Source organism: Saccostrea echinata, unplaced genomic scaffold (assembly GCF_033153115.1).
Source record: "Saccostrea echinata isolate AGI-Se365-2 ecotype Australia unplaced genomic scaffold, CSIRO_AGI_Sech_v1 ptg000001l, whole genome shotgun sequence".
Taxonomy (NCBI): Eukaryota; Metazoa; Mollusca; class Bivalvia; order Ostreida; family Ostreidae; genus Saccostrea; species Saccostrea echinata.
This window is the reverse complement of record NW_026889750.1, coordinates 48,418,619-48,446,617: the sequence shown is the minus strand read 5'-3', so window position 1 is coordinate 48,446,617 and position 27,999 is coordinate 48,418,619. Positions and strand designations below refer to the sequence as shown.

At 34.8% G+C, this 27,999-nt stretch overlaps 1 protein-coding gene across 1 annotated transcript; it reads left to right on the top strand.

Annotated features, from left to right (window-relative positions):
- The first annotated feature begins 780 nt into the window (after positions 1–780).
- Positions 781–27,932, top strand: LOC133193427 (fibroblast growth factor receptor-like 1). The gene is made up of 8 exons (XM_061329366.1): positions 781–1,283; positions 2,219–2,284; positions 12,678–12,953; positions 21,169–21,249; positions 22,668–22,946; positions 23,995–24,113; positions 25,020–25,251; positions 25,470–27,932. The coding sequence occupies exons 1-8, from the start codon at positions 1,256–1,258 to the stop codon at positions 25,913–25,915; spliced, it is 1,527 nt and encodes a 508-aa protein (XP_061185350.1). The 5' UTR covers positions 781–1,255; the 3' UTR covers positions 25,916–27,932.
- Positions 27,933–27,999: the final 67 nt, after the last annotated feature.

Here is a 27,999-nt window from a genome sequence, read left to right as displayed (position 1 = left end):
TTTGATACTGGTCTGCGAGGAAAGGACAATATTTACTCTAAAATTCATTTGAAGTGTTGACGAAACGCCTTGCTTTAATCTACTAGAGGAAATGCCACTTTCAGCGTTTAAGAATTGGGTAATACATTGAACAGCGATCAAATAAAGAATTTGATGCCATTCTGTAACTTCTGGATTGTGATCTAATTTTCAATTTCATTCCCTTGTTTGACTGTTTAAATTACTAGAACTGTCTCTCCTTTTTGGAGTTTTTCTTTTTCTCAATTACTGGAACCTTTAACCCTCCACCCATCTTCTCTCTCTTGCACCAAATGGCCTATTATTTATTATCATTTTTGGAGCTTAAAATAAACTTGATCAGCACGTAAAACATGGGCCTTCGACGTGGGTATATCGAATGCCCTTCTAATCAGATTAACTAATGAAGTAATCGGGGCCAATCTTAATAATGTTTACAAAAATAACGACATGAGATCAGAGGCCAATGTAGATAAACACCGTAATGGACAAAAGGTTCACGGGACAACGAATGTCAAAGAGCGCACAAAAAATGCTTCTTTACATTTCTACTCGACAGAATAAGTAGATAAACTTCCTATAGATACACTGGGTACAAAATAACATTCCATATCCGTAACATAAACATAAAGGTTTTAATATTCATTTAGGAGGGAGTATTCTTCTCACGGGGAACATGTGTATACATTGCATTTGGGCCCGCCCACTTTTCGCTCTGTACACTAAGAAAATTCGCTCCTTTTGAGTGACGGTTAAGCGACATTCTAAATGTTATTTGTCAAGTGACTAGGAAGCGAAACGCTGGAAATCGACAGCTTAGAACGCTTAAAGAAAGAATAATTATAAATGGTAAACGTTTCCAACAAAATAACAGTGTTTGATAGTGGGTTATCATAATTCTTTTGTGGAGATTTCCTTTTAACACACCGATGCTGGTTTTCAACAGAAGTACCACCCCTTGTGAATGAGATAGACTGAAGGCGCACGCGACATTGGCAGTTAAATCTTGATGTAGAAGAGAGGAGGGGAGGTTTTTATTGTTTATCAACAGTCTGTTAATTTGGTGTTAGAGGAAAATTATAGGTGACATTTGTCGGATTTTAACGGGTGCAGGAACACGATTTATGTCTTATCGAGTTTAGGGAAAGCATGTGGAAATTGACACTGTTTGGGATAGTGATGAAATCCTGCCTTTGATTTATCTTCTAATATAATCCCGTCTTATGTCAGATTTACCATGGAAATCGACAAGTGTTCAAGTTCAAGTAAGTTTTTTCGCCGCCAAGAAATATTTTTATCGATTTGAACGAAGGAATATGTGTTCCATGCTGGTTTCTTGAGAATCTCTTTCTTTTCCTCTTTCTTTAACATGTATATATTTTGACTACACGAGCAAATTTTTCCATTAGAGGGTCAATCAATCCAAATATTTTCTTGGCCAAAATCTAATTTATATGATAATAACAAGTGAACAGAAACTATAGAACTGGCACGGACGGCGCTACAACGCAGGTCGGTCGAGGATGGCGGATAATACAGGTACATTATTGTCCGTGGCACGACCGTGATTGGCAATAATTAAACCTGGTCAGTCAAATTCAAAAGTCCATCAAAATTACCACCGGTTCTGCAGGGAAAACTCTGTCATGGTATTATTAAATTCAGTTACTGCTTCATTTTGTCGCAGATTTCTTTTACAAAAAAATGTTGACTTTTTTGCCTTGGGCAGATTTTTGACATGTGAATTTACATCGCTGGAATCAAATGCCGATTTTTAATTTGCAGGAGGGAAAATCGATTTGACGGAAATAATGTTCGTTTAATGTAGCGAACATAGTTCTGAACACAGCGATAACGTTTAGCGTCCGATATAATATATTACGATAATCCATTAAAGTGCTGAATTAACGCATTGTGGTAATAACGTTTGTTTTTGTCAGTGTGAGAGGAATGTTGAAGTTTAGAATAACACGATGATGACATTAGTCAAAATAAAAAAAAAGGTTTTCTATCAACACCCGCCAGATTTTGCTGACAATTTGGCGGGAAATACTCAGCTTCCGGGCATGAGTACTTCGAGGACAATGTAGTCACACGTTTCTAGTGTGTGTATCTGTAGTTTTGTTCTGTTTAATGGTATATTATGCTACACCGTTTTCCTTGAAAGCAATATTAAAGTATAAAAACTTTTCTGTTCTAGATAAATCGGAGAGGATGTTGATTTTGGCGGTCTTGGTGTCTACTGTGGTGACCATCTCTGCACTAGGTAAGTTTTAATCCCCATGGCTATTAATTTTCTAATCCCCCAAATTGCATTGTTTAATTGCAGTAATGAATGATACGTTGTTGGTATGTTGACATTAGATAGTCATTCATCATGATAAAAACGTGTCAATTTCGCAGGCCATGCGGTAAAAAAAAAAAAGAACACAATTTCTTCTTGTTTGAGCGTTCCTGACCCCGCGTGACCTTTCCTGGTCTTTTCCTTGCTGTAATTTACGACCTAATTTCCGCCATTTGTTCTTAAATTATCAAACAGGACCCACATCACAGGTGTGCATTCTCGAACAGGTTCTAATTAATTCAGCAGATATTTACAAGTATATCAAGGGGACATCACAATTCATTATAGGTGTAATATACCTTTTCAGTTCTTACATACTTCAGGTACATGTATTTTGTGCGATGTAAATTCTGGAACTGTAAATAACAGATGCATGGTGTATTTTATGAAAAAAAGAAACAAAAAACACAGGAGATTGCTCTAGCTTTTTGTTTTAGAATGAAACTTTAATAAAAAAAAATATTAAATAATTGAAGAAGCCAAAATTCAAGTAGACTGTGATACTGATAAATGAGATTTATAAATTATTACTGCTTTCAACTTTTGGAAAGAGGGCAGTTTATGTTATTTGATTAGGGATTTTTTTCTCTTTCCAGAATTTTGTTAATTTGTAGTGAGATGAGTTCACTAGATGACCCTGGGCTAGTTTTTGTTGGGGGGACTGTTTTTAATTGTATTTGGACCCTCTCTTTCAGGAGGAGTTATTGATTCTCATTCTATCCTGTTGTCGCTTCATATGCTGTTGAGTTTCTGTGAATGCTTGTTGTTAATGCAGTAAATGAGATTAACTTTTTTGAATTAACTTTTAAACAAAATCAATGTGGTTCCTAAGGGTACAGGTTTTGACTATTTGAGGCAAATTTTTGTCCCTGCAAACCTAAGAAACAGGATTAAATTGGAGAACTTGTTCTCAATGAATGCAAAATGAAAAAATATGCAAAACCTTGTATTGGAATATTTAATGCGATTAGGGAAAATTATTCATTGAAAAAAAAATGAAAGAAAAAAAGTGCTTTAACTTGTCAGATTGTCGATGAGAGGTACAGAACGCAGACCAGGCCTGATACAGTATCTCTAGTGCCCTGTGTGTCAATGTTACCCTCTTTTAATTGAGAGTTCTGTAGTAAAGACTTCAATTTTTTATGTCATAAAATCAATATATTTTTTTCACTTGATATTGATCAATCAGTGTGATTTCCTCTTTGGCATGTGAATAAATAGGCTGTAATTATTCTAATTATTGTCAGATTAAATTTTTCTTTTCCTGTTGTCCTCAGTAAAACTGTGAAACTTCATGACTAGTGATCAGTAGATAATGCCTTTGGGACAGAAATTTGACATGACATTCATTTAATACCTCTGTCAATATGGTAGTAGAAAAAAGCATCCTAAAATTTGTGATTTAAAAGTTTAAAAAAAAAAAATGGTCTTGTATTAGTATTTGTGAATTTAGGATTTTTTTTTTTTTTTTTTTAGCAGAATAAATTTTTTTCAAAAGTACATTTAAGACAATTCAAAATATTCTCATGATTAATAAATGCTGCCTGGGGCTGTATTATAGATATTGAAGAAACATGATTTTTTTAAATTTCACCATTGCTTCACTTTGATAAGATAGTAAATGTCCTATAATGTGTCGTAGTTTGTAATATACATAAAGAACAAGCCGTTTTATTCCATCTCAGAAAGTCCCGCTGATAATATTTGACAAGAAACACAGATTCTTGTGGACATGGTTGCTACGTCATTAAGTAAATTATTAAATGGCCATAAATTTAGTTTTGATAAATTTCCAGTAGAAAGATGGATAAAAGTAAGAATAGGTATAAAAATAATCTAATGTTCATCAATGAAGAATCAAAGTTTTTATCAGTTTAACTTTGCTCATTCAGACTATAAAGTTTGGATGGTGAATATTTTCACATATTATTCCTCAATCACTTTAGCACCTGTGTTTAAGTTGTATTAATTACCAGCTGCTATGTCTATATTTCATATTGAGCCAGTTAAATCGGCAGTGACAGAGTACAGATCTGACTCTCTTCAGTGTTTTACAGATATAATATCATAGCTTTACAACATAAAGCTTTCAGGGCAGATCTGGACACTGTGTTCTGTCGTTTGGAGCCATCTGCATCTTAGTACTGTCAAACATGGCACTTAACAACCACATCGCTTTCTTAAAAAATCTGCGGAAAAAGTCATGAATCTGCCATTTAGTGTAAAGGATTGTGATAACTTGGACAAGACCACCAAACTTTTTGGATAAAAAATATCAGCATGGATAATTTGTATATGAAGGCAGAATTAAGAGATATTTGTTAGAAGTATTACTCACATCTGTGAAGAATATAAGTAAAGAACACTCGTACATGTATTACAATAGGCAGTTAGGAAGTACTAGAAATCAATTTGAAGTACATTTCAAGCTTGTAAAGCACTGAGATGCCTATTGAGTTGTCCTTATCATGTTATGAACACTTTAGAATCAGTGTTACAAATACTTGAGACTTTCTCTCCCAGCTCTCGAGGCAATGAAACATAATGGACACTTCAGCCTCGTCTTCTACAGGCTCTCAAGGCTAGGACATTTTTTTTTACATGAAGGAGGGAAAGTAGAATTAGTACAAATTTTATGTTGTCTTTTTCTTCATCAGGAAATCTCCGTATCTAGCTCTGGTTTTTCGAATGATTGGTCAAACAAGTCGTCTTGATCTAGCTTATTTCAAATAAAAGATTAGAGAAACATTGAAACAGATAACACAGCATAGATTAGTGCAGGTCGTAAAGCGCATTCTTACAAAGTCAAGGTTCTATTTTCCATCTAAATCTTACCTCAAAAGAGAGGAAAAAAATTCAGTCATTTCACAAAAAAGACATTTTGCACAGTTTTACACAGAAAGCTTATTCACATTTCATTGAATTTATGAAATAATTTAAGAATTATATTTTCTTGCTAAATGAAGTAGTTTGTAAATCATTGATGTTGTTGTGGTAGATAACAATGTGCGTAATGACTCTGTTTAATGTGGCTATTATTCATTTCAGCACCTTTAGTTGCCCATAGACTCCACAACAGAGTCAGATTTTCCCTTTTCTCCTTCATTGAAGTTTGTTGAGTGCATTATATTTATACTACTGTGGTAAAAGTTTAAAGGTTGGGGCGTAGTTTCTTTGTAATAACTTTTGTGGAGAGATGTCATTTATAATATCTGACTGGTCAATGGGTTATGTCTAGATAAAACAAATTTTGTCATAAAAATTTGAGAACTACTATGTCAAAATATCTATTTGTTCTGTACACATTTTTTTCTCTTTCAAGCCTTGTGCTAAATTGTGAATAATTAGCTGTATGCATTCTGGCTTTTAATTGACTAGCACTAGATCAGTGAAGAGAGTTTCTGTTGGTGTAAGGCCCTGGATTATTACACAGATTTATAACAGCAGTCTCCCCCTAACGGCCATATACAAGGTTGAACCTTCCACCATCGGCCTGCGACAAGCAGATTAATTTTTCATCAGGATTTTCTTGTAATCCTGTCCAGATTTTATGAAGGAGATAAATAGAACAAATGATAATTGTCACCCCACATTTCTCAGGTGACCGCTGGTCAAGTGATGAGTAAATTCATTAGTAACCATGGTAACAGATGATTCAAACTTCCTGTCTCAAGCTACCTTAAATTTCTGAGAAGCCTGACTAGGAATAATAATTTCTGCAATATTAATTTTCATGGATATTTGTCTTAATGTAAGATTAAAATCTGTGAAGACGTCAAGGTTTCTTTTTGATTTGTCAGATGAAAAATTCTACTTTGGTCGGAAATAGGCAAAGGAAAGAGAGAAAATGTCAAAGCCTTCAGTATGAATCATGTTTGTCTTGGAAATTTGCATTTTGTGGTTAATTATATTCTTTTGACGCTGCTTTAAAACATGCATAAATCTGAATTTTATTCTTTGAATCACACATTTATTAATTACCATAAGATTTAGGAATTCTAATGACATTGTGTGAAACTACATAATATAAAAAAATCTTTGAAGACCATATGTCTATTCAGAAAATTCTTTGCAGTAAAACAAAATTTCTTTTCATATTTTGTATGGAATATGGAATCCCTTGTATAAAATTTAATTAAAAAATTTTGATCCCTTGCATTGTTTGGATTCATATTTGCATTGAATGTTACCTTGGACACCAGCAAACAAAAATTCTAAATAAGGGACTAGACCTTCTGATGGGGGTATCATAAGACCAAATATAATCCAATTTTCATGACTGTTTATATCACTACACATGCAATTCACAAATATAAAAACTTTACCCTTTTGGTAATATTATGAATAATATTAATTATTTCAAGTTCGTAGTATGCTTTATCTCGGGCGAGAGGTTCCAAATTGAGAACCAGCTTATGTCCGAATAAAAGGGGTACTGGTATTTCTACGTGGATCATCAGCTATGCTGTGTAAAATTGCTGTAGATAAAAAGTATATATATACTGGATGTGTCAGATCGTAATAAATGGAGTCAATATAGAAGGAAATGTAAACATTCTTAGGTTGGGACAGATGTTTCATTTCTTATTCAGACGGCAGATGTTCCCGATCGGAACCAGTGGTGGGGGGATATTTAGGAACCGTATCTATGGTGTATCTGTCAGGTCCCGAACCCAGCGCCAAAAAATCCTCCCAGAACTTGTCAATTGTATATAATTGTAAAGTATTCAAAATGTTCTCAAGCTAGTATCAGATAGGAAAATTGTATCTTGCTAACCATGAATCACTGAAAGTTTGCCACAAAAAGTTGATAAATCCAGAGCTGGTGTTCTTTTTTTTAGAGAATTATGTAAGATAAATGAGAAAGTAAGAAAACTTGTACACTGGCCTGCAGTAGATTTAAGATGTGGCAGGGGAATATTTATGATGATGTCTAATCAAATTAAAAAGACGTAATGATTATGGATGACACAGGAATGCTGGTCGTGACTGGGGGCTACTGTTGTTCTGTTTGTAGGACTGTGAGGGGCGACACCCATTAAAGGCTGATTTACACAGTATCAACATCCATTCATCTCTCTTGTTTGTTACAGTCATACAGTTAATAAATTTGGCCTTCTTCTGTTTTTCTCACTAATGGCTAGTGGAAATGCGAGCAACCTGAACATGTTTCATAGAGCAATATATGTACATCTCACTTTAAACTTCATTTCTCACATTAAAAGTAATATCAAGTGTGTTGTTAATGAATAAAAATGTATTAAAATTTGATTTCAAACTAAACTTATATATCTCCAAAAAAAAAAGTCCTCCAATCTAAAAATAAAACCCACAGGCATATGTCTCCCTACACAGTTTCTTAACTAAGAGAGAGAGAGAGAGAGAGAGAGAGTACTAATAGATCTGTTAGTGAAAATTGTCAGTGAGTGAAGTTTTTAAAGATGTACATGCAGTTTATGAACAGTTTGCTAAAACTTGACCAAATTTAGCCTTTTTTTGAGATTCTCATGAACAGCTAGAACAAATTAATTACAAAACTATAATAAAAATTGTACAATCATAATGAAACAATCTAGATTCTTCAAGTCTAATGGATTATGTTGGAACAATTAGAACTATCCTACATATATATGAGAAATATGGGAATAATTTTAGTGACTAATTGGTACATTTGAGTTAGCATGCAGGATGTAGATTGAAATTAATATTTTTTTAATTTCTTAGTAATTTATCAGGAATCTTAATCTGAAATTAAATTTTCTCAAATGTGGGCAGTGTATAAATGCTTAATTATTTTAGGCTTGATAATTTTTTAAATAAGAATACATCTTTTGCAGCTGTGGATGTAGAATTTTGAATTCTGCCTGCTCTTTTTACAAATAAAAGAGAATTATTTAATGGATGAAAAAAAAATGAAAAGAAAAAGATTGGATCAGAGCAGATGGTGTAATTATAGTGACAGTTTGTCCTGATCATGATCTCATTCTGTCATCAGTTTCTACCTGGGTGGGAAGTGGTGATGGGAACCAAGGTCGAAGGTCAAGGTCATTCTGTGACAAACACAGGAAGAATGCTTGCCTTAGCAAAGACTACCACAGAGTTAAACAGAATGTGTGTAATGGCCTGGAAACACGCATTTATCTTCACGCAATTCTTGATTTAAAAATTATCTTATTAAGGTAGAAAATTACTGTAATTTCTCCAGGAATTGGCCTTTGGTGTTCAAGCACATTCATCTTGATGTTTTAGCTTAAGCACCTGCAAGATGAGTTTATTCTCTTGCTAGGTGTGTGTTTTTCTACATGAATTCCTCTGATCTTTTAGAGACCATGCGCTTTGCTTCACAAGTCGCGAGATCTTTTTCATCACCCAGCCATTGGTCGATCTTTTTCATCACCCTGCGATTGGTAAGGCTGTTTGTCATTGGCTGACCAGAAACATAACTCCCGAGACCTGGTCTAGAATGACAGACAAGGGCAAAACATCAAGATCTGTACAAGGAAACAAAAAATGACAAATTTATACACACTGGATGTTTTTGAGCTTCCTCTGAGCAGTGGGGGGTGAAGGAAACACTGCTACATTGGTGTTAATTGTTTGGGTTTTTAGTTCTCAGGAAGCTGCTTAATGCATTATTTATGGCCTGCAGAAGTCCCCCGTGTTATTTTTAAGTTCCTGAGACATTTTTATTTCATAAAAATATTGATATTGAGTATAAATGGCTCTGTTTTAGCTCTATTAATGAGTAGCATTTTTTAACGAGCCATAAATGCAGTTCTTGTGTAACTTGTCATGTTTTTTCGTGTTTCTGTGTGTTTGGTTTTGTGATGGTGTAGCATTTAGTACCAGAGATGCCAAAGTTTACAGATAACTGGCATTTTATGATCTAACTTTAGCAGGATAAATTGTACAAGTATATACCAATATTCAAAGTGCAGACACATAATTGAGACGAATAATCGGCATTGTAGCTCTGCCATTCTGCACTGCATGCATGTTCCTGATTTTCTCCTGTGAAGTTTTTTAGAGCTATTGTTTTCATTTAATTTTCTTGAAATGTCTGCCTGGTACAGAAATAATTTCCAGTAATCGAATCGCAAGAAATTTGATTAGCATGTTTATGATCTGAATGTTATGTAGTGATAAATGCAGCAGTTAAAAACGAAAAAAAAATCTCGGTTCTTCTGGTAATTGAATTACTTGGATATAGCTATGAATTAAAGGGATAGGAGGTTTGGGTAATCGAATTAGGGGATACCCACAGCTACACATACTTAGCTGCAGATTCTGATGAAAAAATTAGCTCAATATGCCAGGAAAGACATATCAAAGCTGGAGTTGGAGTCTCGTGTATAAATGTGATAAATACTGGGTATAGGGTACACTGAATTATGGGAAATTAGACGTGTATCACTATATAGCCCAGATAGAGATCTTAAATGTGACATTGTGTACAGAAAACTTAATGTGCATAAAAAAACATCTGCAATTTTTGCCAAAAAAATCTTGCAATGAAATACTAGTATATAAATAAATGCAGCTGCAAAATTTTATCATTTTCCAAAAGTATCAAATTACAATTGAGAAAGATTTTTTTTCACATGGAAAAATTTATTTGTCAACAAGTATGTTAGAGAAAAATCTAGGTTATATATATTATAATATGTAGAAAATTTAGGTTTATTGATACATGTTAATTCATGATACCGAGTAAGGAATGTCAATGGTTAACAGATTCATGGCTGTACATCACGGAAAGGGAATAGGAGATCAGGGGTTAATTAAATGGAAGGAAATATTGGAGGCTTGTAGGGGTTAATTACTTACTGTGACCACTGACTGGACCCCAATTAGTAAATGACTCAGGTCCATGGTGGCCACTGGTCATGTAAGGAGTCCATATCATGTTCCACTCGGAAACGGTGCTGTACGTGTGGCCATAATTTCTTATCAAGCTTCTGTAGAAACTTACGTCTTTGATGCCTTAGTTACTCAAGGAAACGCATATTTATTAGTAGAAAGCAAGTTATATGTTAAGTTAGTCATGGAATCATGTACTTGTTTTTATCAGAGAAGGCACGGCTCTGTTACATTATAGAAGGCATCTTTATCACCAGAGAAAGCAGTCGTGAGGGGTCTCCCCAATCAAATAATAACAGCCCCGATTTACTTTGATGGGGGGGCTATCTGTCTGAAGTGGGGAAATGTGTGGTATTAATTACTAAATATCATTTAGGAGCCATTAGCTCAAGACTAGAAACTCTAAACAATAACAGCTCTGAGTTAGGTATCAAGTTTTGCCATCTTTGATTTGCTAAGTGACTTTTTTTCTGTTCTGTCAGAGGCAGAGAGATTTCTGTAATCAGGGATTGATAACTGTTTTCTACTTCATTTTTCTTTATTTTAGCTTTATCTTAACAATCAAAGATGTTCCTTTTTCTTTTTTATTTATTATAATCCATTTCTCTGTTTTCTTTTATTAATACATGATATTTATCTTAATCATATTATTTTCATCAGTCAACTGTAAACTTTGCAATGAAGAAGGCAGGAATTAAAAAGCATTAATATTTTTCAAGACTCAAATTCAGATAATATGGAGTCTCCATTTGTTGTATGGAAGTAACTCCGTGGCTTATTCTCCCCATTTCTCTCCAGTAGCATGAAGAAAAATCCCCAAGTTCCCCAAACCTACTGACTGTGACACATCCTCATTAAAACTAAAACACAAGTTACCCATTAAAATCATTAGCACTGCATTAAGATCTTAATAATTACAAGAAATTCTTAAAACTGATTGGAGTAGTTTTTCTGACAGCTCTGGCAACATAGCCAAAATAACAACTGGTCCCCCTAAACAGCTGGTAACATAGCCGGAATAATAGCTGGCCCCCCTGAACAGCTGGTGTAGGCTGTATAAATGCCACAGAGGTCTACATGCTGAGAACATGCAATATTGGCAGGCCGATAATCACTGCAACTCGATTAAACCCTTGAATAAATTAAAGATATTCTCTTTTACTATCAGCAGTAATGGATTTCTAAAGGCTTGAATATTTAAGCAGCCACAATGAATTGTAGAACATGGAACATTTAGAGTAGACAACTTAAGTCACTGATTGGTTTTGTGTATTAGAATGTTAAAGCTTTTCATTTGACAGATCCATTATACTTGACAAGGTCGACAGTTATCTTTGGTTAGGATATGTCACGAGTGAAAGGAATCTGCATGTATTCCTTGGAAGCCAGGCTAGCATTCGATGCCTGCTGCCTGCACTTAAACCTGTTAAACTTTTGATACATTATAACTGCATTTGCCGTCCCCCCTTGGATTTATTGGTGAGAATTATGATTTGTGAGCGGCGCTTTATGAAGCTGGAGGGATGTTTTCATTAAGCCACCTGACTGGGAGTAGCGGCTTCTCAAGTGTTGTAATTTTCAGATAGCACATGCTACATCATGTTGCACAACTTTTTAATTTTAGTTTTTGAAAAGGATAATTGGCTATTTACACATTATCGGCATTTCTGGCCACTTAAGGCACCAGCCTAGACAAAAACTAACACTGTCGAAGCCTGGTTTGGCTCCAAGTCCTAAAACTCAGCAATTCAAGAGTAAAAAAGAGAGAAGAATTAGTGGAAGATGTGCACAGACTAACGGGAGAGATAGCCTGTGTTACGGTAGCAGAGCAAAAAATGTAACAAAAAAAAGTTTTAAATTGATAAAAGTACAATGGAGATGTACATATGTTGTGTGGTATTTAACAGAAATGAAGACTGGTGTCTGTATGAGATTGAATAAAGGGCACCTGCTATTGTCCAACAACAAAAACACGGGAAATGTTGTAACTCAAACGATTAACCTTCTGTAAAACATCCCCCAAAAATGAACAAGGCACAGTCCGAGTACTCATAGAGAGGCTTACGTACATTGTCATCATGTATCGTATGACATCTCTATGATGGAGCTCTGATTCTAGATCATTTTCTGCATGGTTAATTATTTTGTTGTCATTTTTCAATCAGATCATCAGCTGAGTTTTATAAAGCAGGCATCAGATAGGTGAATTAGTTGACTTTTCTGTGAGTAAGAGAACAAACATTTCAAAATCAATACAAAACACAAATTTATAATAACAGGAAAGTCAATTGCCATGTTGTTCACCAATGGTTTGGTTTATGGTGTAAGAATTATAAATTGTATTTGACCCAGTTAATGCCATAATAAAGCCTTAAGGTAGTATTATAGAAAACATGGTATGCTATGTAGTATGACTAATATCCCTATTATAAATCTTTTGTTTTGATTTTTCCAGGTCCCCCAAAGTATGTCGGTGATGGAAAGGGGAGACAAATAGCGAAAGTGAATCATACAAAAAAATTACTGTGTCAGGTGGAGGGTGACCCATTTCCATTTATAGAATGGAAAAAAGACGGTGAAAGTATAAATGAATTGTGGGAAAACCATAAAGTACTAAAGGATGGATCTTTACGGATTAAACAGATAGAAGTGGAGAATGCTGGGAGATACGTTTGTAAAGCGACCAATGGATTCGGCAGTATTAGGGTTAATTATACGCTAATTGTTGTTGGTAAGTTTTTCATGAAGTGAGCTAACTCCCAAATGTCAAATTTAAAAGGGGAACAACTCTTTGCTGGGTTCATGGAAAGAAATTCACTTGATTACTTCATTGGTGTCCAATAGAAATCAATTGGATTTTGTGTTTATAAGCCATTGTGCTATGTGATGAAAGGGAAATGACCTCCATTATCTCAAACAAGTCTGCCTTATGCAAAACTTGATTCTGTGTGTATCGGAAACTTTGTTAGATTCCATCTGTCTTGTTCTTCTATTGATGTATTTGACAAAAGAAGGAAGTTTTCTTCAGAAAACTGATGTGGTTCTGAGTTTGTCTGGGCAGTGATGGATGGGGGATATAGAGGTATAGGTTAGATGGCCATTTTTATAATGGACAACAGATGAAACTGATCTATTAGGAATGTCTCAGTCTTCATCTCAAAATGACTAATAAGGTTCCCTTTACTAATTAGTCTTGTAAAAATGGAACCAAGGCTTGTTAACTAGGCTGATGCCCCAAGGTCTGTGTTCTAGGATTTAGTTTTTATGAGGTTGATCGAATCCAGAGAAAATTGTGTAAATTTGGATATTGGTGCCCCCCCCCCCCCCCCCCCCATGTGAAATATTTTGCAAATTGAACATTTAATGTTATTTAGTTTTTAACACCTGCCAGTGACCAGAAACTGTCCTTTGCAGTGTTAGTCATTGTATATGTTGACAATGAATCACTTCTGACCAGTTTTCTCTTGGAAATCCTGTTGGCCTTCTTATTAATGAAAAGATTGGGAAATTGGTCTAAAGCTGCTTCTGGTGGCAATAAGATGCTATAAGCTGGGTGATAAACATTTCTTGTCAGCATTTTCTTGTTCCTAATTGGCTTACACATAGAGAGAAAATTCCCATCATCAGTATGTCCATTTCCTGTAAAAATCGGCTGGAATCAACTTGTTCATCGGATAATAGGACTCTGGGAAGGTTTTAAAGTTATTATGATAGAAGATGGAAAATCAATTGCTTGACTACATACCGAAAGGAAATTGCAGATTTCTTGTGTCATAAACAGTCTTGGAAAGTATTTCCAGGTCGAGCTATAAGGTTCTGATTGGAGCATTTGGAACCAATTATTTTGGACTTGACCTGATTCTTGGCCCAACTTCTGGACTTGGTCAATTCCCTCCCATCACTCGCGCTTGCATATCTCATCCATCCTCCTCAGAATAATTGAGTAAATGGGTCTTCGTTATTCTCACCAATTGTAAGCATTTTAACGAAACTAATTTTAGGTGAAAACAAACATTATTTTAAGGATAGGATCCCATTGATGCAGATTTTGACATGAAAAGTTTGGGGAGGGATTGGGGGGTAATTATTCCTGCATCCTGTGATGTGTTGTTTCAGATGGAGTGTTACAGTGTTTTAGTTTCCCTGTTGATTAAACAAATACTGAAGTTTAAGTAAAGATTAGGGAGAAAGAAATGAGGTTACATTTAGTGAAGTTGTCTCTTGCTGAGGGGTGGAGTTTGGTGCAGGTGTACTCAGAGGGGGAGGGTTCGAAGATGATGAAAACTAGTTTCCTGTAACTGTGTCAATAACTATATATATATATATATATATATATATATATATATATATATATATATATATATATATATATAAAGAGAGAGAGAGGTCTTTGATGAATGAGAAGCTAAAATTAACCCCAAGTAGCGCCAAAAGAAATGTATAGAAAAAGGAGACAGATTTGTGTTTGCTAGATAATTTAAAGAATTTCCTGTAAAATTTGTTTTGCTATTCTATATCTTGATCACACTGTCCCACATATCTTATTGGTTTTATCATTCTTTAGACTTTATTTAATAGAGTAATATTCCAATTAACTGTGAGACATTTTGTTACACATTCAATGATCCAGCATTGATGCTATTCCTTTCCTAGGGTATTCTCTGTAGAGAAGTGGACAGGCTTTTGCCTACATCGGTGGATGTAGGTGAAAGCCTATCCTACATCTGTGGATGTAGGCAAAAGTCTGTCCACTTCTCTACAGAGAGTAATCCTAGGATTGCTCTGTTGTAACCACCATTGATGTTACTGTAAAATCTCATATTTTTGTTGGGTCAAAATTTCGAAGTTTAAGGGAAAAAAAGGGAATCTATTTCTTGATTGAAGAGGTGATGAGTATTTATGAATACTGTATGAAATTTAATGTTTTGTGTGGACATAAATTCATGAGTTTTTTCATACCTCAAAAACAACTAAAATTAAACCACCATGAAAATTAGTGATCTCACAGTATTCTTGTCCTAGGGTTACTGTGTTGTAGGCACCATTGATGCTATTCCTATCCAGGGTCTGCTCTGTTGTAAGCATTAATGTTTGTTTCCCCGACTAAACCCATATTCCCCCATCTCTCCTCAGCTGACCCCACAATCAGCAGGATATACTTTAGGAGATTTATGGCCTCTCTCTATGGTCAATCTAGTCCTGTCTGGTCAGTCTGGCTGGACTGTGGTGGATTTTATTGGCCAGCTGAGATGTCGGGGTCATTAGCAGAGACACATCATAATTCTGTCATAACTGATATCAGTTTGTCCTTGACTGAATTGTAATGGTAAACACAGGGCACCTGTTCTACTGTTAGGAAGGCCAATCATTTTAGGATTATAAATTTTTATAGTTACAGGCTCTAAGTTAATTTAAAATGTAATTTTTCTTAATTAATGAAATTTTGCTCATCCTTTTCTCATTGACTTTTAAGCTTTCAATAAGAAAAATGCAGTTTTAGTTAAATTTGAATTTGTTTATTGTCCAGGGCTGCAGATCGAACCACCTTTGTCCAAAAGATATTTTTTAAATTGTGAGATTTCAGTTATATTTTTCATACTCGTTGAAATAAATTAATAATTTTTTCATGGATTTTTAAATAAAATTGTGTAACAGATGAGGCTGGATTTAAGTAAATCCCAGGTTTTTTGTGTGTAAACAAAATCTTCCTCTTGCGACACCAGATTCCTCGATTGTTGTACACGGCTCACTCAATTCCTGTAATGTCAGGGTCCAGAGAGACGAAAACTCAAATCTATTTCTGTTCCTCGGCCCAAATTAAGTATTTTTCAAACGTCTAGTTGCTAATTTAACGAAAATGAACATTTGCACATTCAATTGAAGGACAATTATTTGTACATTTTGAAAAGTGGAGTTGACGTTTGGAGGTCTTGGAGTTGAGAAAGTCAAACACACTTGATAAGCTGTTATCGACTGTCGCCAGCGACACCCTTTGTTTTTACGGTTATTTTTGTGATAAAGATGGCAGCAGTGTTGCTCGCACCTCTCAAAAGTTAATTTATTTAGATGTCATGATTTACAACATTTAGATATTAAAGATCCAAATGCCGTAACTTCAGTATGAATTACCGGGGTATTTGTATTGCAATTTTGTTACCCCTAGAATCAAACCAGTCAAATATAAATCGGCAGTTATAATAGTTGTACCCTGTAAATTTCAGAAGAAACTTGAATATTTTTGTTTTAGAAAACGTTAAAATGTTAATAAAAATTAGTTAAATATTTAGACATTTCTATTATGTTCTAAAATATTCCATGACTTTTTTTGTACAATAGACATGTCTTAAAAATGGCAACTAATTCATATTTGATTTTGTATTTAACACCTGTGCACACTGGGGTTAGGCTCAAATATGACCATGAAAAGGTGACACAGGGAAGGCCAGAACTGGCCAGTAATCTAATTTCTTTATTATTAACTTTATATTGACTGATCTTTCTATTCCTTGATCCACTACGTTTGAGAGTTCAACAACAAGTCTTTCTCCGTTGTATTAATGTCTAATCTCATTTCTTGGATTGGAAAACTATCCCATTGTCAACAGTGTGGCCCTTAACTAAATTCTTTACACCAAGATTAAAAATAATGAATGTAGTCAGAAAAAAGCTACACACTGTATTGATTTGTCAGAGATGAGAAGTTTTGGTTGCATTGTGAAGATTTAATAAGTATTCATTGAATGTGCAGTGGTATGGGGGAAGGGGGGAGAGGGTAGATTGTCAGAGAAAATGTAAGTGCATGTCATCTTGTTTTACAACATGTCATGTGACGTCTCCAAATTAACAAATGGTGGAGATGAGGAGAAAATTAAGCCCCTGGTCTCCATTTCGGATGGACTGCTGGATTTAGAAGGATAATTATAAATAAACATTCCTGTCCATTGAAGGCTTCTGGCCCTCCGTCCACCACAAAAGGGGTCAGCTCTCTTTGTCCCCCAGTTCTGTGGTCTTATCAAAATATTGACTTTTAATATTTCTTTGGCACTACTGAGTGAAACTGACTGATAAAATCCAAAGAGTTTTATCCCATACCTAAAGGGCATGTCATTCATGTCTATTCAGAGGGTGGTACATGTTCTTACAAATTGTCATTGTGAAAGCTAAAACAACACCATTAGAAAAAAAGAAGGATTTTTAGAACCACTTGAGTAGAGAAATGGTGGCCTGAGCCTTGTCGAGCCCAGGATCTGATTTCTATCACAATCATCATTAATCAAGGATGTATATAAATACAAAAAGAAGTTGGAAAATTGGATTCCTTCGGGTGATGACATATGTACATTGTACGGAAAGGGGGAGTTCAGTTTTTCATAGCTACCAGAGCTGATATCCTTGTAATCTGTTGACAGACATCAACACGAATCAGGGATATCTAATTCACAACCCCTTCTGATCTGGTGATTAATCCTTGAAAGAAAAAAATCCTTAGGAATGACGAAAAAAATTCATCTGAAATTCCAGCCTTAGATGTTGAATGAGTTTGACTTTGTTAGTCACAGGGGTCAGGTTCAGTGACCTATTGACCTCAGCTTTATTGTCAGGTCTGCATAAGCCTGGGGATTTACATGTCCAACCCTAATTATCATCCATACCTGGGCAAAAGAAACAGAAAAAATCTGACATTGTATGACTGTCTAGCTTCTCTGCTCTGTATGCCAGAGTTAATCTCGTAATTTGGATACAAATCTTTAATAAATATCTCCTAGATTATACTTCCCTTTTTCACAATAGCAATTATCACACTTAAATATTCACTGTTCAACCAAAACTTCAATAAAAATACCATTTTAGCACTTGATTTTTTGTGCTGTTAATAGCAACTGTAAATTTGTGACACAACAGTGGGGGATTGAATCCATCACAGATTTAGACAAAGATACATTAAGATCATTTTTCTGATGTTCAATTAATAGTAATTAGTGTCATCCAGGTATTTTATTCCACACGTTCCACTATATTTGGTTTAACTGCTAAGATAGAATCTCGTTCAGTAGTCGCTGCATTTCACAGTCATTAGTGACACCTTCTTTGTTGTTTAACAGTTGACGTGTATTATGCAATAATTATCCTCATGTCGTCCTGACAAATGCAGCCTCAGACAAAAACCTGTCGTATAATGTTCCTGCATCATCTCCCCCTAGCGATGTTCTCTTCTTTTTTTTTCATCCTGCTATGATATGATGCATAAATTGTAAGTTCTGTCGATATTAGCCTATAGTTTCTCTTTTTTGCAGGTGCTTGTTGCATGTATTTGAGATTTACATTCAATTTCTCTTTTTCTTGTCCTCATAGATTGCCATTTAAGAAACTTCTTGAAAGTATAAATTGTTTTTAATGATAAGTTTTTGAGTTCAGCTTATCATAAATTTTCATATATCCCTAATAATTTTAGGAAAGAATGCGTTTAATTAATATTTTTGACCTGAAATTTTATATGTTGCGGCCTGTAGCCTCTGTTTTCAGATTTAATTAGTGGAAGCATGGGGATAAATTAACTTTAGTAAACCTAAACAACATGTCTACCATTCAGATGTAGCTTTAATAAGTTGTTACAAGATGAGCATCCAGAATTCTAATATTGTCAAGTAAATCATGTCTGTCACTAAGTCTTAGGATCTGTGAATATTTCATGAGGGTATTAAGATTCCTCCTGTTTTTTCTTTTCTCTCCGATTTCATAGGTGTATTTTGTTTGGGTACAGAGTCGATGATTATCTATGAGTGCATATCACGACTAGTGAAGTCTGATCGCGCTCGGTCATATTTCTTCATATTCTGTCGTCCAGTCTTTGTGAGAGCATAGAGTATGCAAATATGACGGGCTGATTCGGAGGGCGATAATAGTCACATTTTGACTAGTTCTAGGGATGTTTACAATATTATGAAGATCTGTTAACAACACAGTGATCAAGTTTATCCACAACTTTAATGTGTTAGAGATTATCATAAACTTAAAAGGCCAATTGTGTAGAATTTCATTTTTCTCTAAAGACTTTTTTGATTTATGTACGGGAAATCTGATCCCTTACAAGGATTGTTAAAGAACTCTGTGAAGAATATTTAATGTGTAATAGTTTTTAAAGAGGAGATAAAATGTGTTATATTTTATATCGCACATATGCAGCTTACTTTAAGGGTAGAAATAAGAATGGAAGTGAAGGAGTTTTAATGTTTAAAATGTACCCATGTAATAGGAGAAAAGTAAGAACAGGGTGAAACTTCATCTCACGGCCCACCCAAACTAGAGGGAGGTTCTGAGGGGAGATTTTTAAGAAAGTGGATAGACGTTTGATAAGAAAAAAAAGAGCGTACAAGTGAAAAGTTAAACCAGTCTCCCAAATAAGTGTAGGCTGTGCGTGTTTGTTTTGAAAATCAAGGATATTAAGTTACACTGAATTTTATACACTCTTCAGATCAGAAAGCGATTTAGAAAGAGGAGGGAAAACCATGCTGGAGTTCAGAGCTAATTACCTTAAATTTGATAATAGCATGTACATTAATAAAACATCAATCACCCTGATATATATCAATGAAAATATTGTAATTCAGCTGGATGCATCATCCATTACAAAATGAATGAATTTAATGCTAATGTTCTTTTTTTATTTTGCATAAAATTGCAAGTTTTTTAGTGTCTTGTTGTTTCTTATGAATTGACACCTGATCTTTTTTACTGTCATATTGAGTTGGTATTTAGCAGTTTGGGAGACCTGTGTAGGGTTAATTAAACACTTTCTTTGTTATTGCCCACTGATCCCTTCCTCTAAGAACAACTTCTCTATTGTGACTCGATCTCTCTGCCCCCTCCCGTGATTTGATTGATAGCAGTTAAATGGTTATAAGCTTTAACAATCACCTAATATTAATTATATGATAAAATGAAGTTCATTGACAGACCCACGGACTCTTTAGCTTGCCTATGTGCACTGTTCATTTAGATTTAAGCCTAATTTGAATGAAAGAATCATTTTTCTTTTGGTCCAGTGTTGTAAAGCAAGATTTTTCAGAATTTCATTTTGTAAATAAGAAATTTGAAGCTCGATAAATTTTTATTTGACTTTATTCCATGGCTTATTTTTCAATTTTTTTTTATTATTTTGATGGAGTTTTTCTTTTTTGTTGTAAATTTTCCAGTTCTTTATTTTATCTAACCAAATTTTCAGACAAGTAAAAAAGTGCCACAATGTCTGTCTAAACTCAGAATCACACTGATGTACCAATAAATGTTAATTTTTAAAAACCAGCACCTTAGGGCTGTTTCCTCCTAGAGGCCTGCCATTTCTTTATGGAATTACTGGCCGTTGGCAGAAAGACCGGCATTCTTTGCTTCCATGAATTGGAGTCTATCTGGCCTCCTGTTGTCATAAGATTAGTGCTATGCACCGACAAATTATCATCTGATTTCAAAATTAGTTGATAAAAAAGTTTAAGTGTTTTAAAGCTTTTATCCTCCCGGTGGGACGTTACACTCGGCACATTGTCGTAACATCCCTGGGGAGGGAATAATGGACAAACCCCAGCTGAGCAAAGCAGGAAGCTGCTGTACTTTTTGAATTAAAATTTTAACAGGAAAAATTAAAAAAAAAAAGGTCTGCCAAACATTTTTTGTGATGCATTTCCAGGGGTAAAAAGCACATGGCAGGCTGCTGTGTTGGCGTGCTTTTTTGTGCATTTTTATAAACCGCTCTGTGGAAATATTGTAAATATTGAGTTTTAATGGATGTTTCTCAGTGTAGGTACATTGAACTAATGACAGCTTTATTTTCACAAAGATTTCTTGTTTATCAGTTCATGAAACCAAAGCCCATATCAATGGTGCGTACATTATCAGTATGGCTGTCTTGTAACAGATTATGATCATTATTTCTCTTTTTACGTATTTTTAAGATGAAGAAAAAGATGTAGTGTCTGTGGATGGAACGCAGGTCTATGCCAAGTCACATGAAGAAGATCTCACCAAGGAAGGAGGTATGCAGTCTACCATTGGCCCTCAGACTATAGTGACTCCAGGCCTAGGACTTCAGAGGCCCCCCAGAACCCAGCAGCTCTCATCCCTTCTACTGCCCCCTGTCCCCCCTATCCTTCCCAACCCCACCCAAAAGGGGCTTCTGTACTCCAGAACAGAGACCCCCAGACCAAAGCAGTTCCTCTTGGCTACTGTAAAATTACATATTTTCAGGGGGTCAAATTTTCATGGTTTGAGGAAAAAATATTGGTTTGTGGGGATTTCATTTCATGGATGAAGAAGTGCTTGGTTATTATTTATTTGAAATTTTACATTTCATGGTGGACATGAATTCATGGGTCTCTTCATACCAAATTAACCCCCACCCCTTGAGGAAATCTTATCAAAATGCTAAATCTAGGGGGAGGTGGGGGGGGGGAGGGGAGGAGAAAATCTTATTCCTTGGCCTCTTCTCTCATTTAAGAATCAATGATGTATATTCTGATGATAATAAAAATTACATTTTTAGCTCTACTGGTCAGAGACCAGAAGAGCCTATGCGATAGTAGGGTGTCCGTCGTCCGTCCGTCCGTCTGTAAACAATTTTTCAAAATACTACTCTTCCTAGAGTTTTGGTCTGATTTCAATATAATTTGGCACATGTAGACTACACTAAGATACATAATTTAGTGCATCGGTTTTTGATTTCAATGAACAGTGTTGCCATGGTTACTAAAAATAGAAATTTCTGTGAAATTCCTTTAAAATGCTACTCCTCCTACAGTTTTGGTCTTATTTCAATATAACTTGGCACACAAGTAGACTACACTAAGCTAATAATTCAGTGCTTCGGTTTTTGATTTCCACGAACAGTGTTTCCATGGTTACTAAAAATAGAAATTTCTCTAAAATTCCTTTAAAATGCTACTTCTCCTACAGTTTTGGTCTGATTTCAATATAACTTGGGACACAAGTAGACTACACTAAGATGCATAATTTAGTGCATCGGTTTTTGATTTCGATGAACGGTGTTGTCATGGTTACTAAAAATAGAAATTTCTGTGAAATTTCTTTAAAATGCTACTCCTACTTCAGTTTTGGTCTGATTTCAATATAACTTGGCACACAAGTAGAATACATTAAGATACATTATTCTATTTATTGCTGCATGTTGCAAAGTTTCAAATCCAAGTGCTACTTTTCCTTTGTTATATCTACAGACCAGTAGAGCTACAGTCTCATTAGAGACTTCTGGTTTTCAATTGTTAGCCTGTGAATTCCTTTCTTAACCATAGACAGAATATAGCTTGTTTCTGACTTTAATGAATAAAACTTTTAATGTAATGCCCTCAGATAAATGATATGAAATTGGTAGGTAGATGTAAATAAATTGTTGTGCTTCCATGATTTTGTCATCAAATTGAATTTCCTCTTTCTATAGCATCACCTCGGTTTACCAACCCAGAGAAGATGAAGAGACAGAAGATCACCAGACCGGTTAACAGCTCGCTACGGCTCCGGTGCAAAGCAACAGGAAACCCGCGACCTCAGATAACATGGATGAAGGACAACCACGAGCTGTACCAACATGACGGGGGACGTAAATCCTCCTGGATTCTCCGGCTTCCTGATTTACAACAGACAGACTCCGGACACTATACCTGTGTTGTTAGGAATCGTCTTGGGTCTATAAACTTTACCTACCATATTGAAGTCATTGGTAAGAATATTCTCACAAATGTTGATGAAACAATGTCAAATGCCTCATAAATTGTATTTGACAAGAGAGAGGTGAAATCTATTGTTTGTGCATGAAAAGTTTCGTGATTTTAAATATTTGCTATGCCCATCAGTATTTCATATGTGTCTGTGCCCACCTGGTAGTTCATGTGTGTCCACCAGGTGGTTCATATGAGCCTAACAGGGAGTTCATGTGTGCCCACCAGCTTGTTCATATGAGCCCAACAGGTAGTTCATACAATCCCATCAGGTAGTTCATTAATGCTACTTCATTGTTATTAGTCCTGTGTAGTATTTTATAAATACATCAGCTTGTGGTTCTCTTCTGAATACAGTTTCAAATTGTAGATAGTTGAAAGATGAGAAAAGTCAAATAATCAGAATAAAGTGGAAATCTGTATAGGAAAATGCACCAAGAAATTATTTTGAAAACCTAAATAATGGGGCTTGAGTAATAGAAATTCTGTTCACTTCAAATAACCTTATAGCTTGACAGGGAGTGATGTGTTATGCCCTGGAGACAAAACTAAAAAAAAAAATGATTTCTGCCTACGGGCGGATTTGTTTTATTCTGCATGATGGATTGATTTTATATTCAAATTAATTCAATGAAAACTTGCCTTCAATTGTTAAAGATTTGTACAAACAAAAAAACAATACGAAAAAAGACATTTATATTTCACCTTTAGGGACAACCAAAATCACTAAAATTAATACACATAATTAACTACCTCTAATTGACATTGTATTGATTTTACACTTAGGGATAAACTTGTCATTATTATAAAAATGTATTAAATTTTAAGAAATGATAATTGTGAACATAATGTACCGTATAATTACAAACAGAAGGCAATTATAATAATGTGGTGTGTTTGACATAAATTAGTTTTACAGGAATTTTGAAATTGATGTGCACAGTTTACGATATATATTCTGAGATTGCGAGCAGGCTATCCATTGGGTCATGTTACCTGACCATATGTCAGCCAGGTTGTATAATGCTGCATTATTAATAATATTTACAGATAAAATTATGGCCAAGCCTGAGTTACTGGCACCACACCCTCTCAACACGACTGTGAAGATTGGAGAAAGTGCTCAGCTCCAGTGTAGGATCAACAGTGAGATGGAACCACATATTCAGGTACGGCTCTCGATCCAGTTTTCAGATCTTAACTGGTGTTCAGATCTCAACTGATGCTGGTGGATCAAGTTTTGACCATAGAGTCCTCCATTTCTTAGTAAACAGGTTGAACACAGTTTAACAAGGCCTGTGAAGAAGTCTCGCGATAAAATTTAGACTGTTGACAACTACAATAATGATAAAATTAAAAATCAAGTTCATTCCCTTGCAAAGTTGAACTGGGATATAATAATTACAGAGAAATTTTCTGCACAGGAACATCTGTTAGGCCTTGTTGCACATTCAGCATGAACATAGCGATCTAGAACTAAGCTTCTTTAATATTCACAAGTTGTTAATGGAATGTCCATTTGTTTTTACCTTTATAATGGGGGAATATGATCCTAGCTAATGAACAACTGTAAAAACAGAGTAGCTAAGAGAGGGATAATTCTTACAAACAGATGGGCAGGGTGAAATCAAAGGTTAAAATATCTGTTCTGTGTTTAATTATAAACATACATTTTCTGATGCAGTTTAGTTTTTTGGGAGATGATACTTTTATTGCAGACATTGTATTTTAGATAAGTTAATCTTCTATATTAATGTAAATCTCTTCGTCTCGATCAGGGCAGATGTTTACGGAGTTTTTAATACATCTCAATATAATTTAACTTTGTGGAAATATGAAATGAGATTGAGATAATTGTATGTTGTTATTTTTGATGTTAAGTCTGAATTTTATGACGGTGGAATCATGATTAAAACATATAAAAGTGAGTTTTATACATATATGATGCTTTTAATTAAAAAAAAGCCAAAGCAGTGTTTGCCGAGTAACTACATTTCTGAACATCTGATCAGAGTCTAATTTTATATCTATAATTTTGTCCATTGTTAATTTTTTAAAATTATTTTCTCTAACAGTGGCTGAAGAGAGTTGATGACCCTAAATTCATGTCAAACAACTCTATAAAGCTGAAAGGTCAACCCTTCATCATCCTGAAAACGAGCGAAATCGGGAGTGGATCTGATGGCACGTATCTCAATAAATTTGTGATTCATCATGTAACGGAAGCTGATGGTGGAATGTATATCTGTCTGGCGGCCAACACAATGGGCTTCAGTTGGCGTAGTGCACATCTTATTGTTCAATCTAGTAAGTATAATTCTAATAAGTATACAAATCTCCAACTGATCCTGGGTCAGAATTTAAACACTCGTATTTGATACTTATTTTCTTGAACGGGTATGAAAGACAAACTTTTTTCTACGTATTTAAGTCATTATTAAAACTTTTTGATTTATTTCTAGAATTTGAAGAATTTAATGACACTGTAAACTTTGTTTTGATCCATGTTTTTTTTTTATTTATAGATCACCCTCAGAACCAATATGCCTACACCATCGATCGCAGTAACCTGAATATTCCTCTCGTTGTTGGTGTACCGGGAGGAATCCTTCTTGTTGTAATAATCATTGCGTTCCTTTTCTTCCAACGCAGACGACGGGCTCAGTACCACCAAGGGGCAGTTGTGAATGGTCCTCATTTCAATAGAGTACCCACGCAGGACCCAGAGCCGTATCTGGGGGCTGCACACACAAATGATGTCAAAACAAACATTCATGTGAATCCCATTCATGGACCACAACACAAAAACTTGTATGCGGGCGTGCCTAGCCCTCATCTTATAGTGTCAAGTCGAGAGATGTTATCTAAAAATAGTCAGAGTATAGACTTTTACACAGACATTTCGTCCGTTTCACAGAGTCATCATAACCCACATCATCACATGCAGCAGTATTCCTATAATGGACCCTGAACACACAATCAGGAGTTCTGAAAATACCTCACTTCCTTTGTTTGACTTCAAACAACTCACAGGATTTTGTATTCTATGTGGAACAATTAGTCATTCTGATATGTTGAGAAAAGCTCTGCAGTTATGAAAGACTACCTGTGATTGGATAAAACATTTCATTGATACAAAGAAACCTGTGATACAAACTTCAAGTCACTGACCAACTGGTGCTGTTACTCAGGTGTGTTTGGGTGGAAATACTTGGTACAGCAATGGGCACAAAATGTGCTCCTTATGCTACCCAACTGATTTGTGAAATTGACACAAAAATCTATATGACACAATACTATGCTTGATACTGCATTCTGTGATAATAGATAGGGCCATTAAGGGAGAAAGTATACCAAAGATTTCCATTGTCTTGGTGTAGACCTGAGAGAAAAACCCAGACATTGCATTTTTCTATGAAGCAAGTAAATAACTTCAATCAGATGTCCAATCAAGCATTATGCCAGTCTGAGAATAAAAGGAGAATGTATGAATACTTCATAAGCTGTGTAGATAGTTTGTGTATGTATGAATGATTGATCAGCAGCCTAGATAGTTTGTTGTATGTATGGATACATGGTAAGATGTGTAGATAGTTTGTTGTATAACTGGATACTTGTTCAGCTATACAGATGATTTTTTTTGTATATATGGATACTTTCTTGCTTGTCTGGATACTTGATATAGTCAGTTTGGATGTGGTATGTGTGCTTGGGTTGTGCAAGGTTTTGTATGTTGTGATAATGAAAGACTGTCCATAAAGAAGTTTTTTTTTTTTGCAAGAGTGCAATCTTTATTCTTAATGATCTTGGGTGTGTATGGGAGATTGTTTCTTTGTAGATATTCTACAAAATGATTGTTGTTTAATTAATCACCAAAACTGTTTTTGTAATAAGACAGAACGAGACATAAGATATATACAGATGTTTCTAAGTGCTCTTTTTATACACCTCACAAATCTACACACCTGTAATTTTTACTCTTTTGTTTACAATTTACAAGCCCTTTATATTACCTATTTGTATCAAGACAAATATTGTTACAGTGTATAATGTCTGGAATTTCTGTTTTTAAATAATAAGGGATATTCGTTTCTTTGGAATGGGGTCATTTGAGGAAATTTTGTCAGAGAAGCCTGATTTATGATGACAGCTCTTCTGTACCTTGATACCAGGTTTACTATTATCAATTGTTCCTTTTGAGTTCAGATTTTACAGGAAAATCCCAGCTGACTTAAGACTTCATGTTTTATTAAACTTCTTGTCAGTTATGGTGGTTGTAAATTTTGTTTTGGACATATTAACTCTGGACATGGTATTTTTTGGGAAATTGTTTTGGAAGCTTTCTGATCTTGTGTTTTTTAAAAATATAAAGGAATTATCTGCTGAGTTGTGGACTCATTGAATATAATTACATACTGTACAATACACTAAATTGTCTTAAGTTTATTTTTGCATCAAATAAGGGCATAATATTACACACTCTATAACTTTCCAAACAAGATGTAAACGAGTTTTTTGTAGTTTCTTTGCAAATCCCCCCTTTCCTGGAAATGTATGTTAATTTTAACATTTAAATTCTTATTAAAACTGAAATACTTTTTGATAAAAAATCTATCTTAAGAAAAGGCAGCAAAAAACTTCAGCTCTGACGGAATATATTTTTTTGCTTTCATAAATTTCCTCCCAAAAAGGGTAGAGGTTAGAGTTTCATGTCGCTGGCAGTTTTGAATTTGTGCATCACATTATTTGAGATTTTAAATATTTCCCATTTCAATAGCCCCAGGTAGGGTAAAAATATGTTTTTTCTACAATATCTAGTTATTTGGTAATTGTTTTGTTATGTATATCAAAATGTTTTGTTAAAGCATTGTGTATACGAAGAGATACAACTCTTGCAAAATGTTTCTTTTTCTTTTCTTTTCTTTTTTTTGAACAGGGTAAAATTTGTTCATAATATGTTGTACACAAGTACCAGTAAAAATATAATTAAAAAATACAAAATATAGAATTTGTTTTTTTTCCTTTACAGCACCATTGAACCTTCATTAATTTTTC

What these genes read in the sequence shown, in the direction of transcription:
- LOC133193427 (XM_061329366.1), top strand. Translation starts at nt 1,256, where the DNA reads ATGGAAATCGACAAGTGTTCAAGTTCAA. An exon ending in TTATACGCTAATTGTTGTTG is followed by an intron (nt 12,954 to 21,168) that starts GTAAGTTTTTCA and finishes CGTATTTTTAAG; the next exon opens with ATGAAGAAAAAGATGTAGTG. An exon ending in AGATCTCACCAAGGAAGGAG is followed by an intron (nt 21,250 to 22,667) that starts GTATGCAGTCTA and finishes CTCTTTCTATAG; the next exon opens with CATCACCTCGGTTTACCAAC.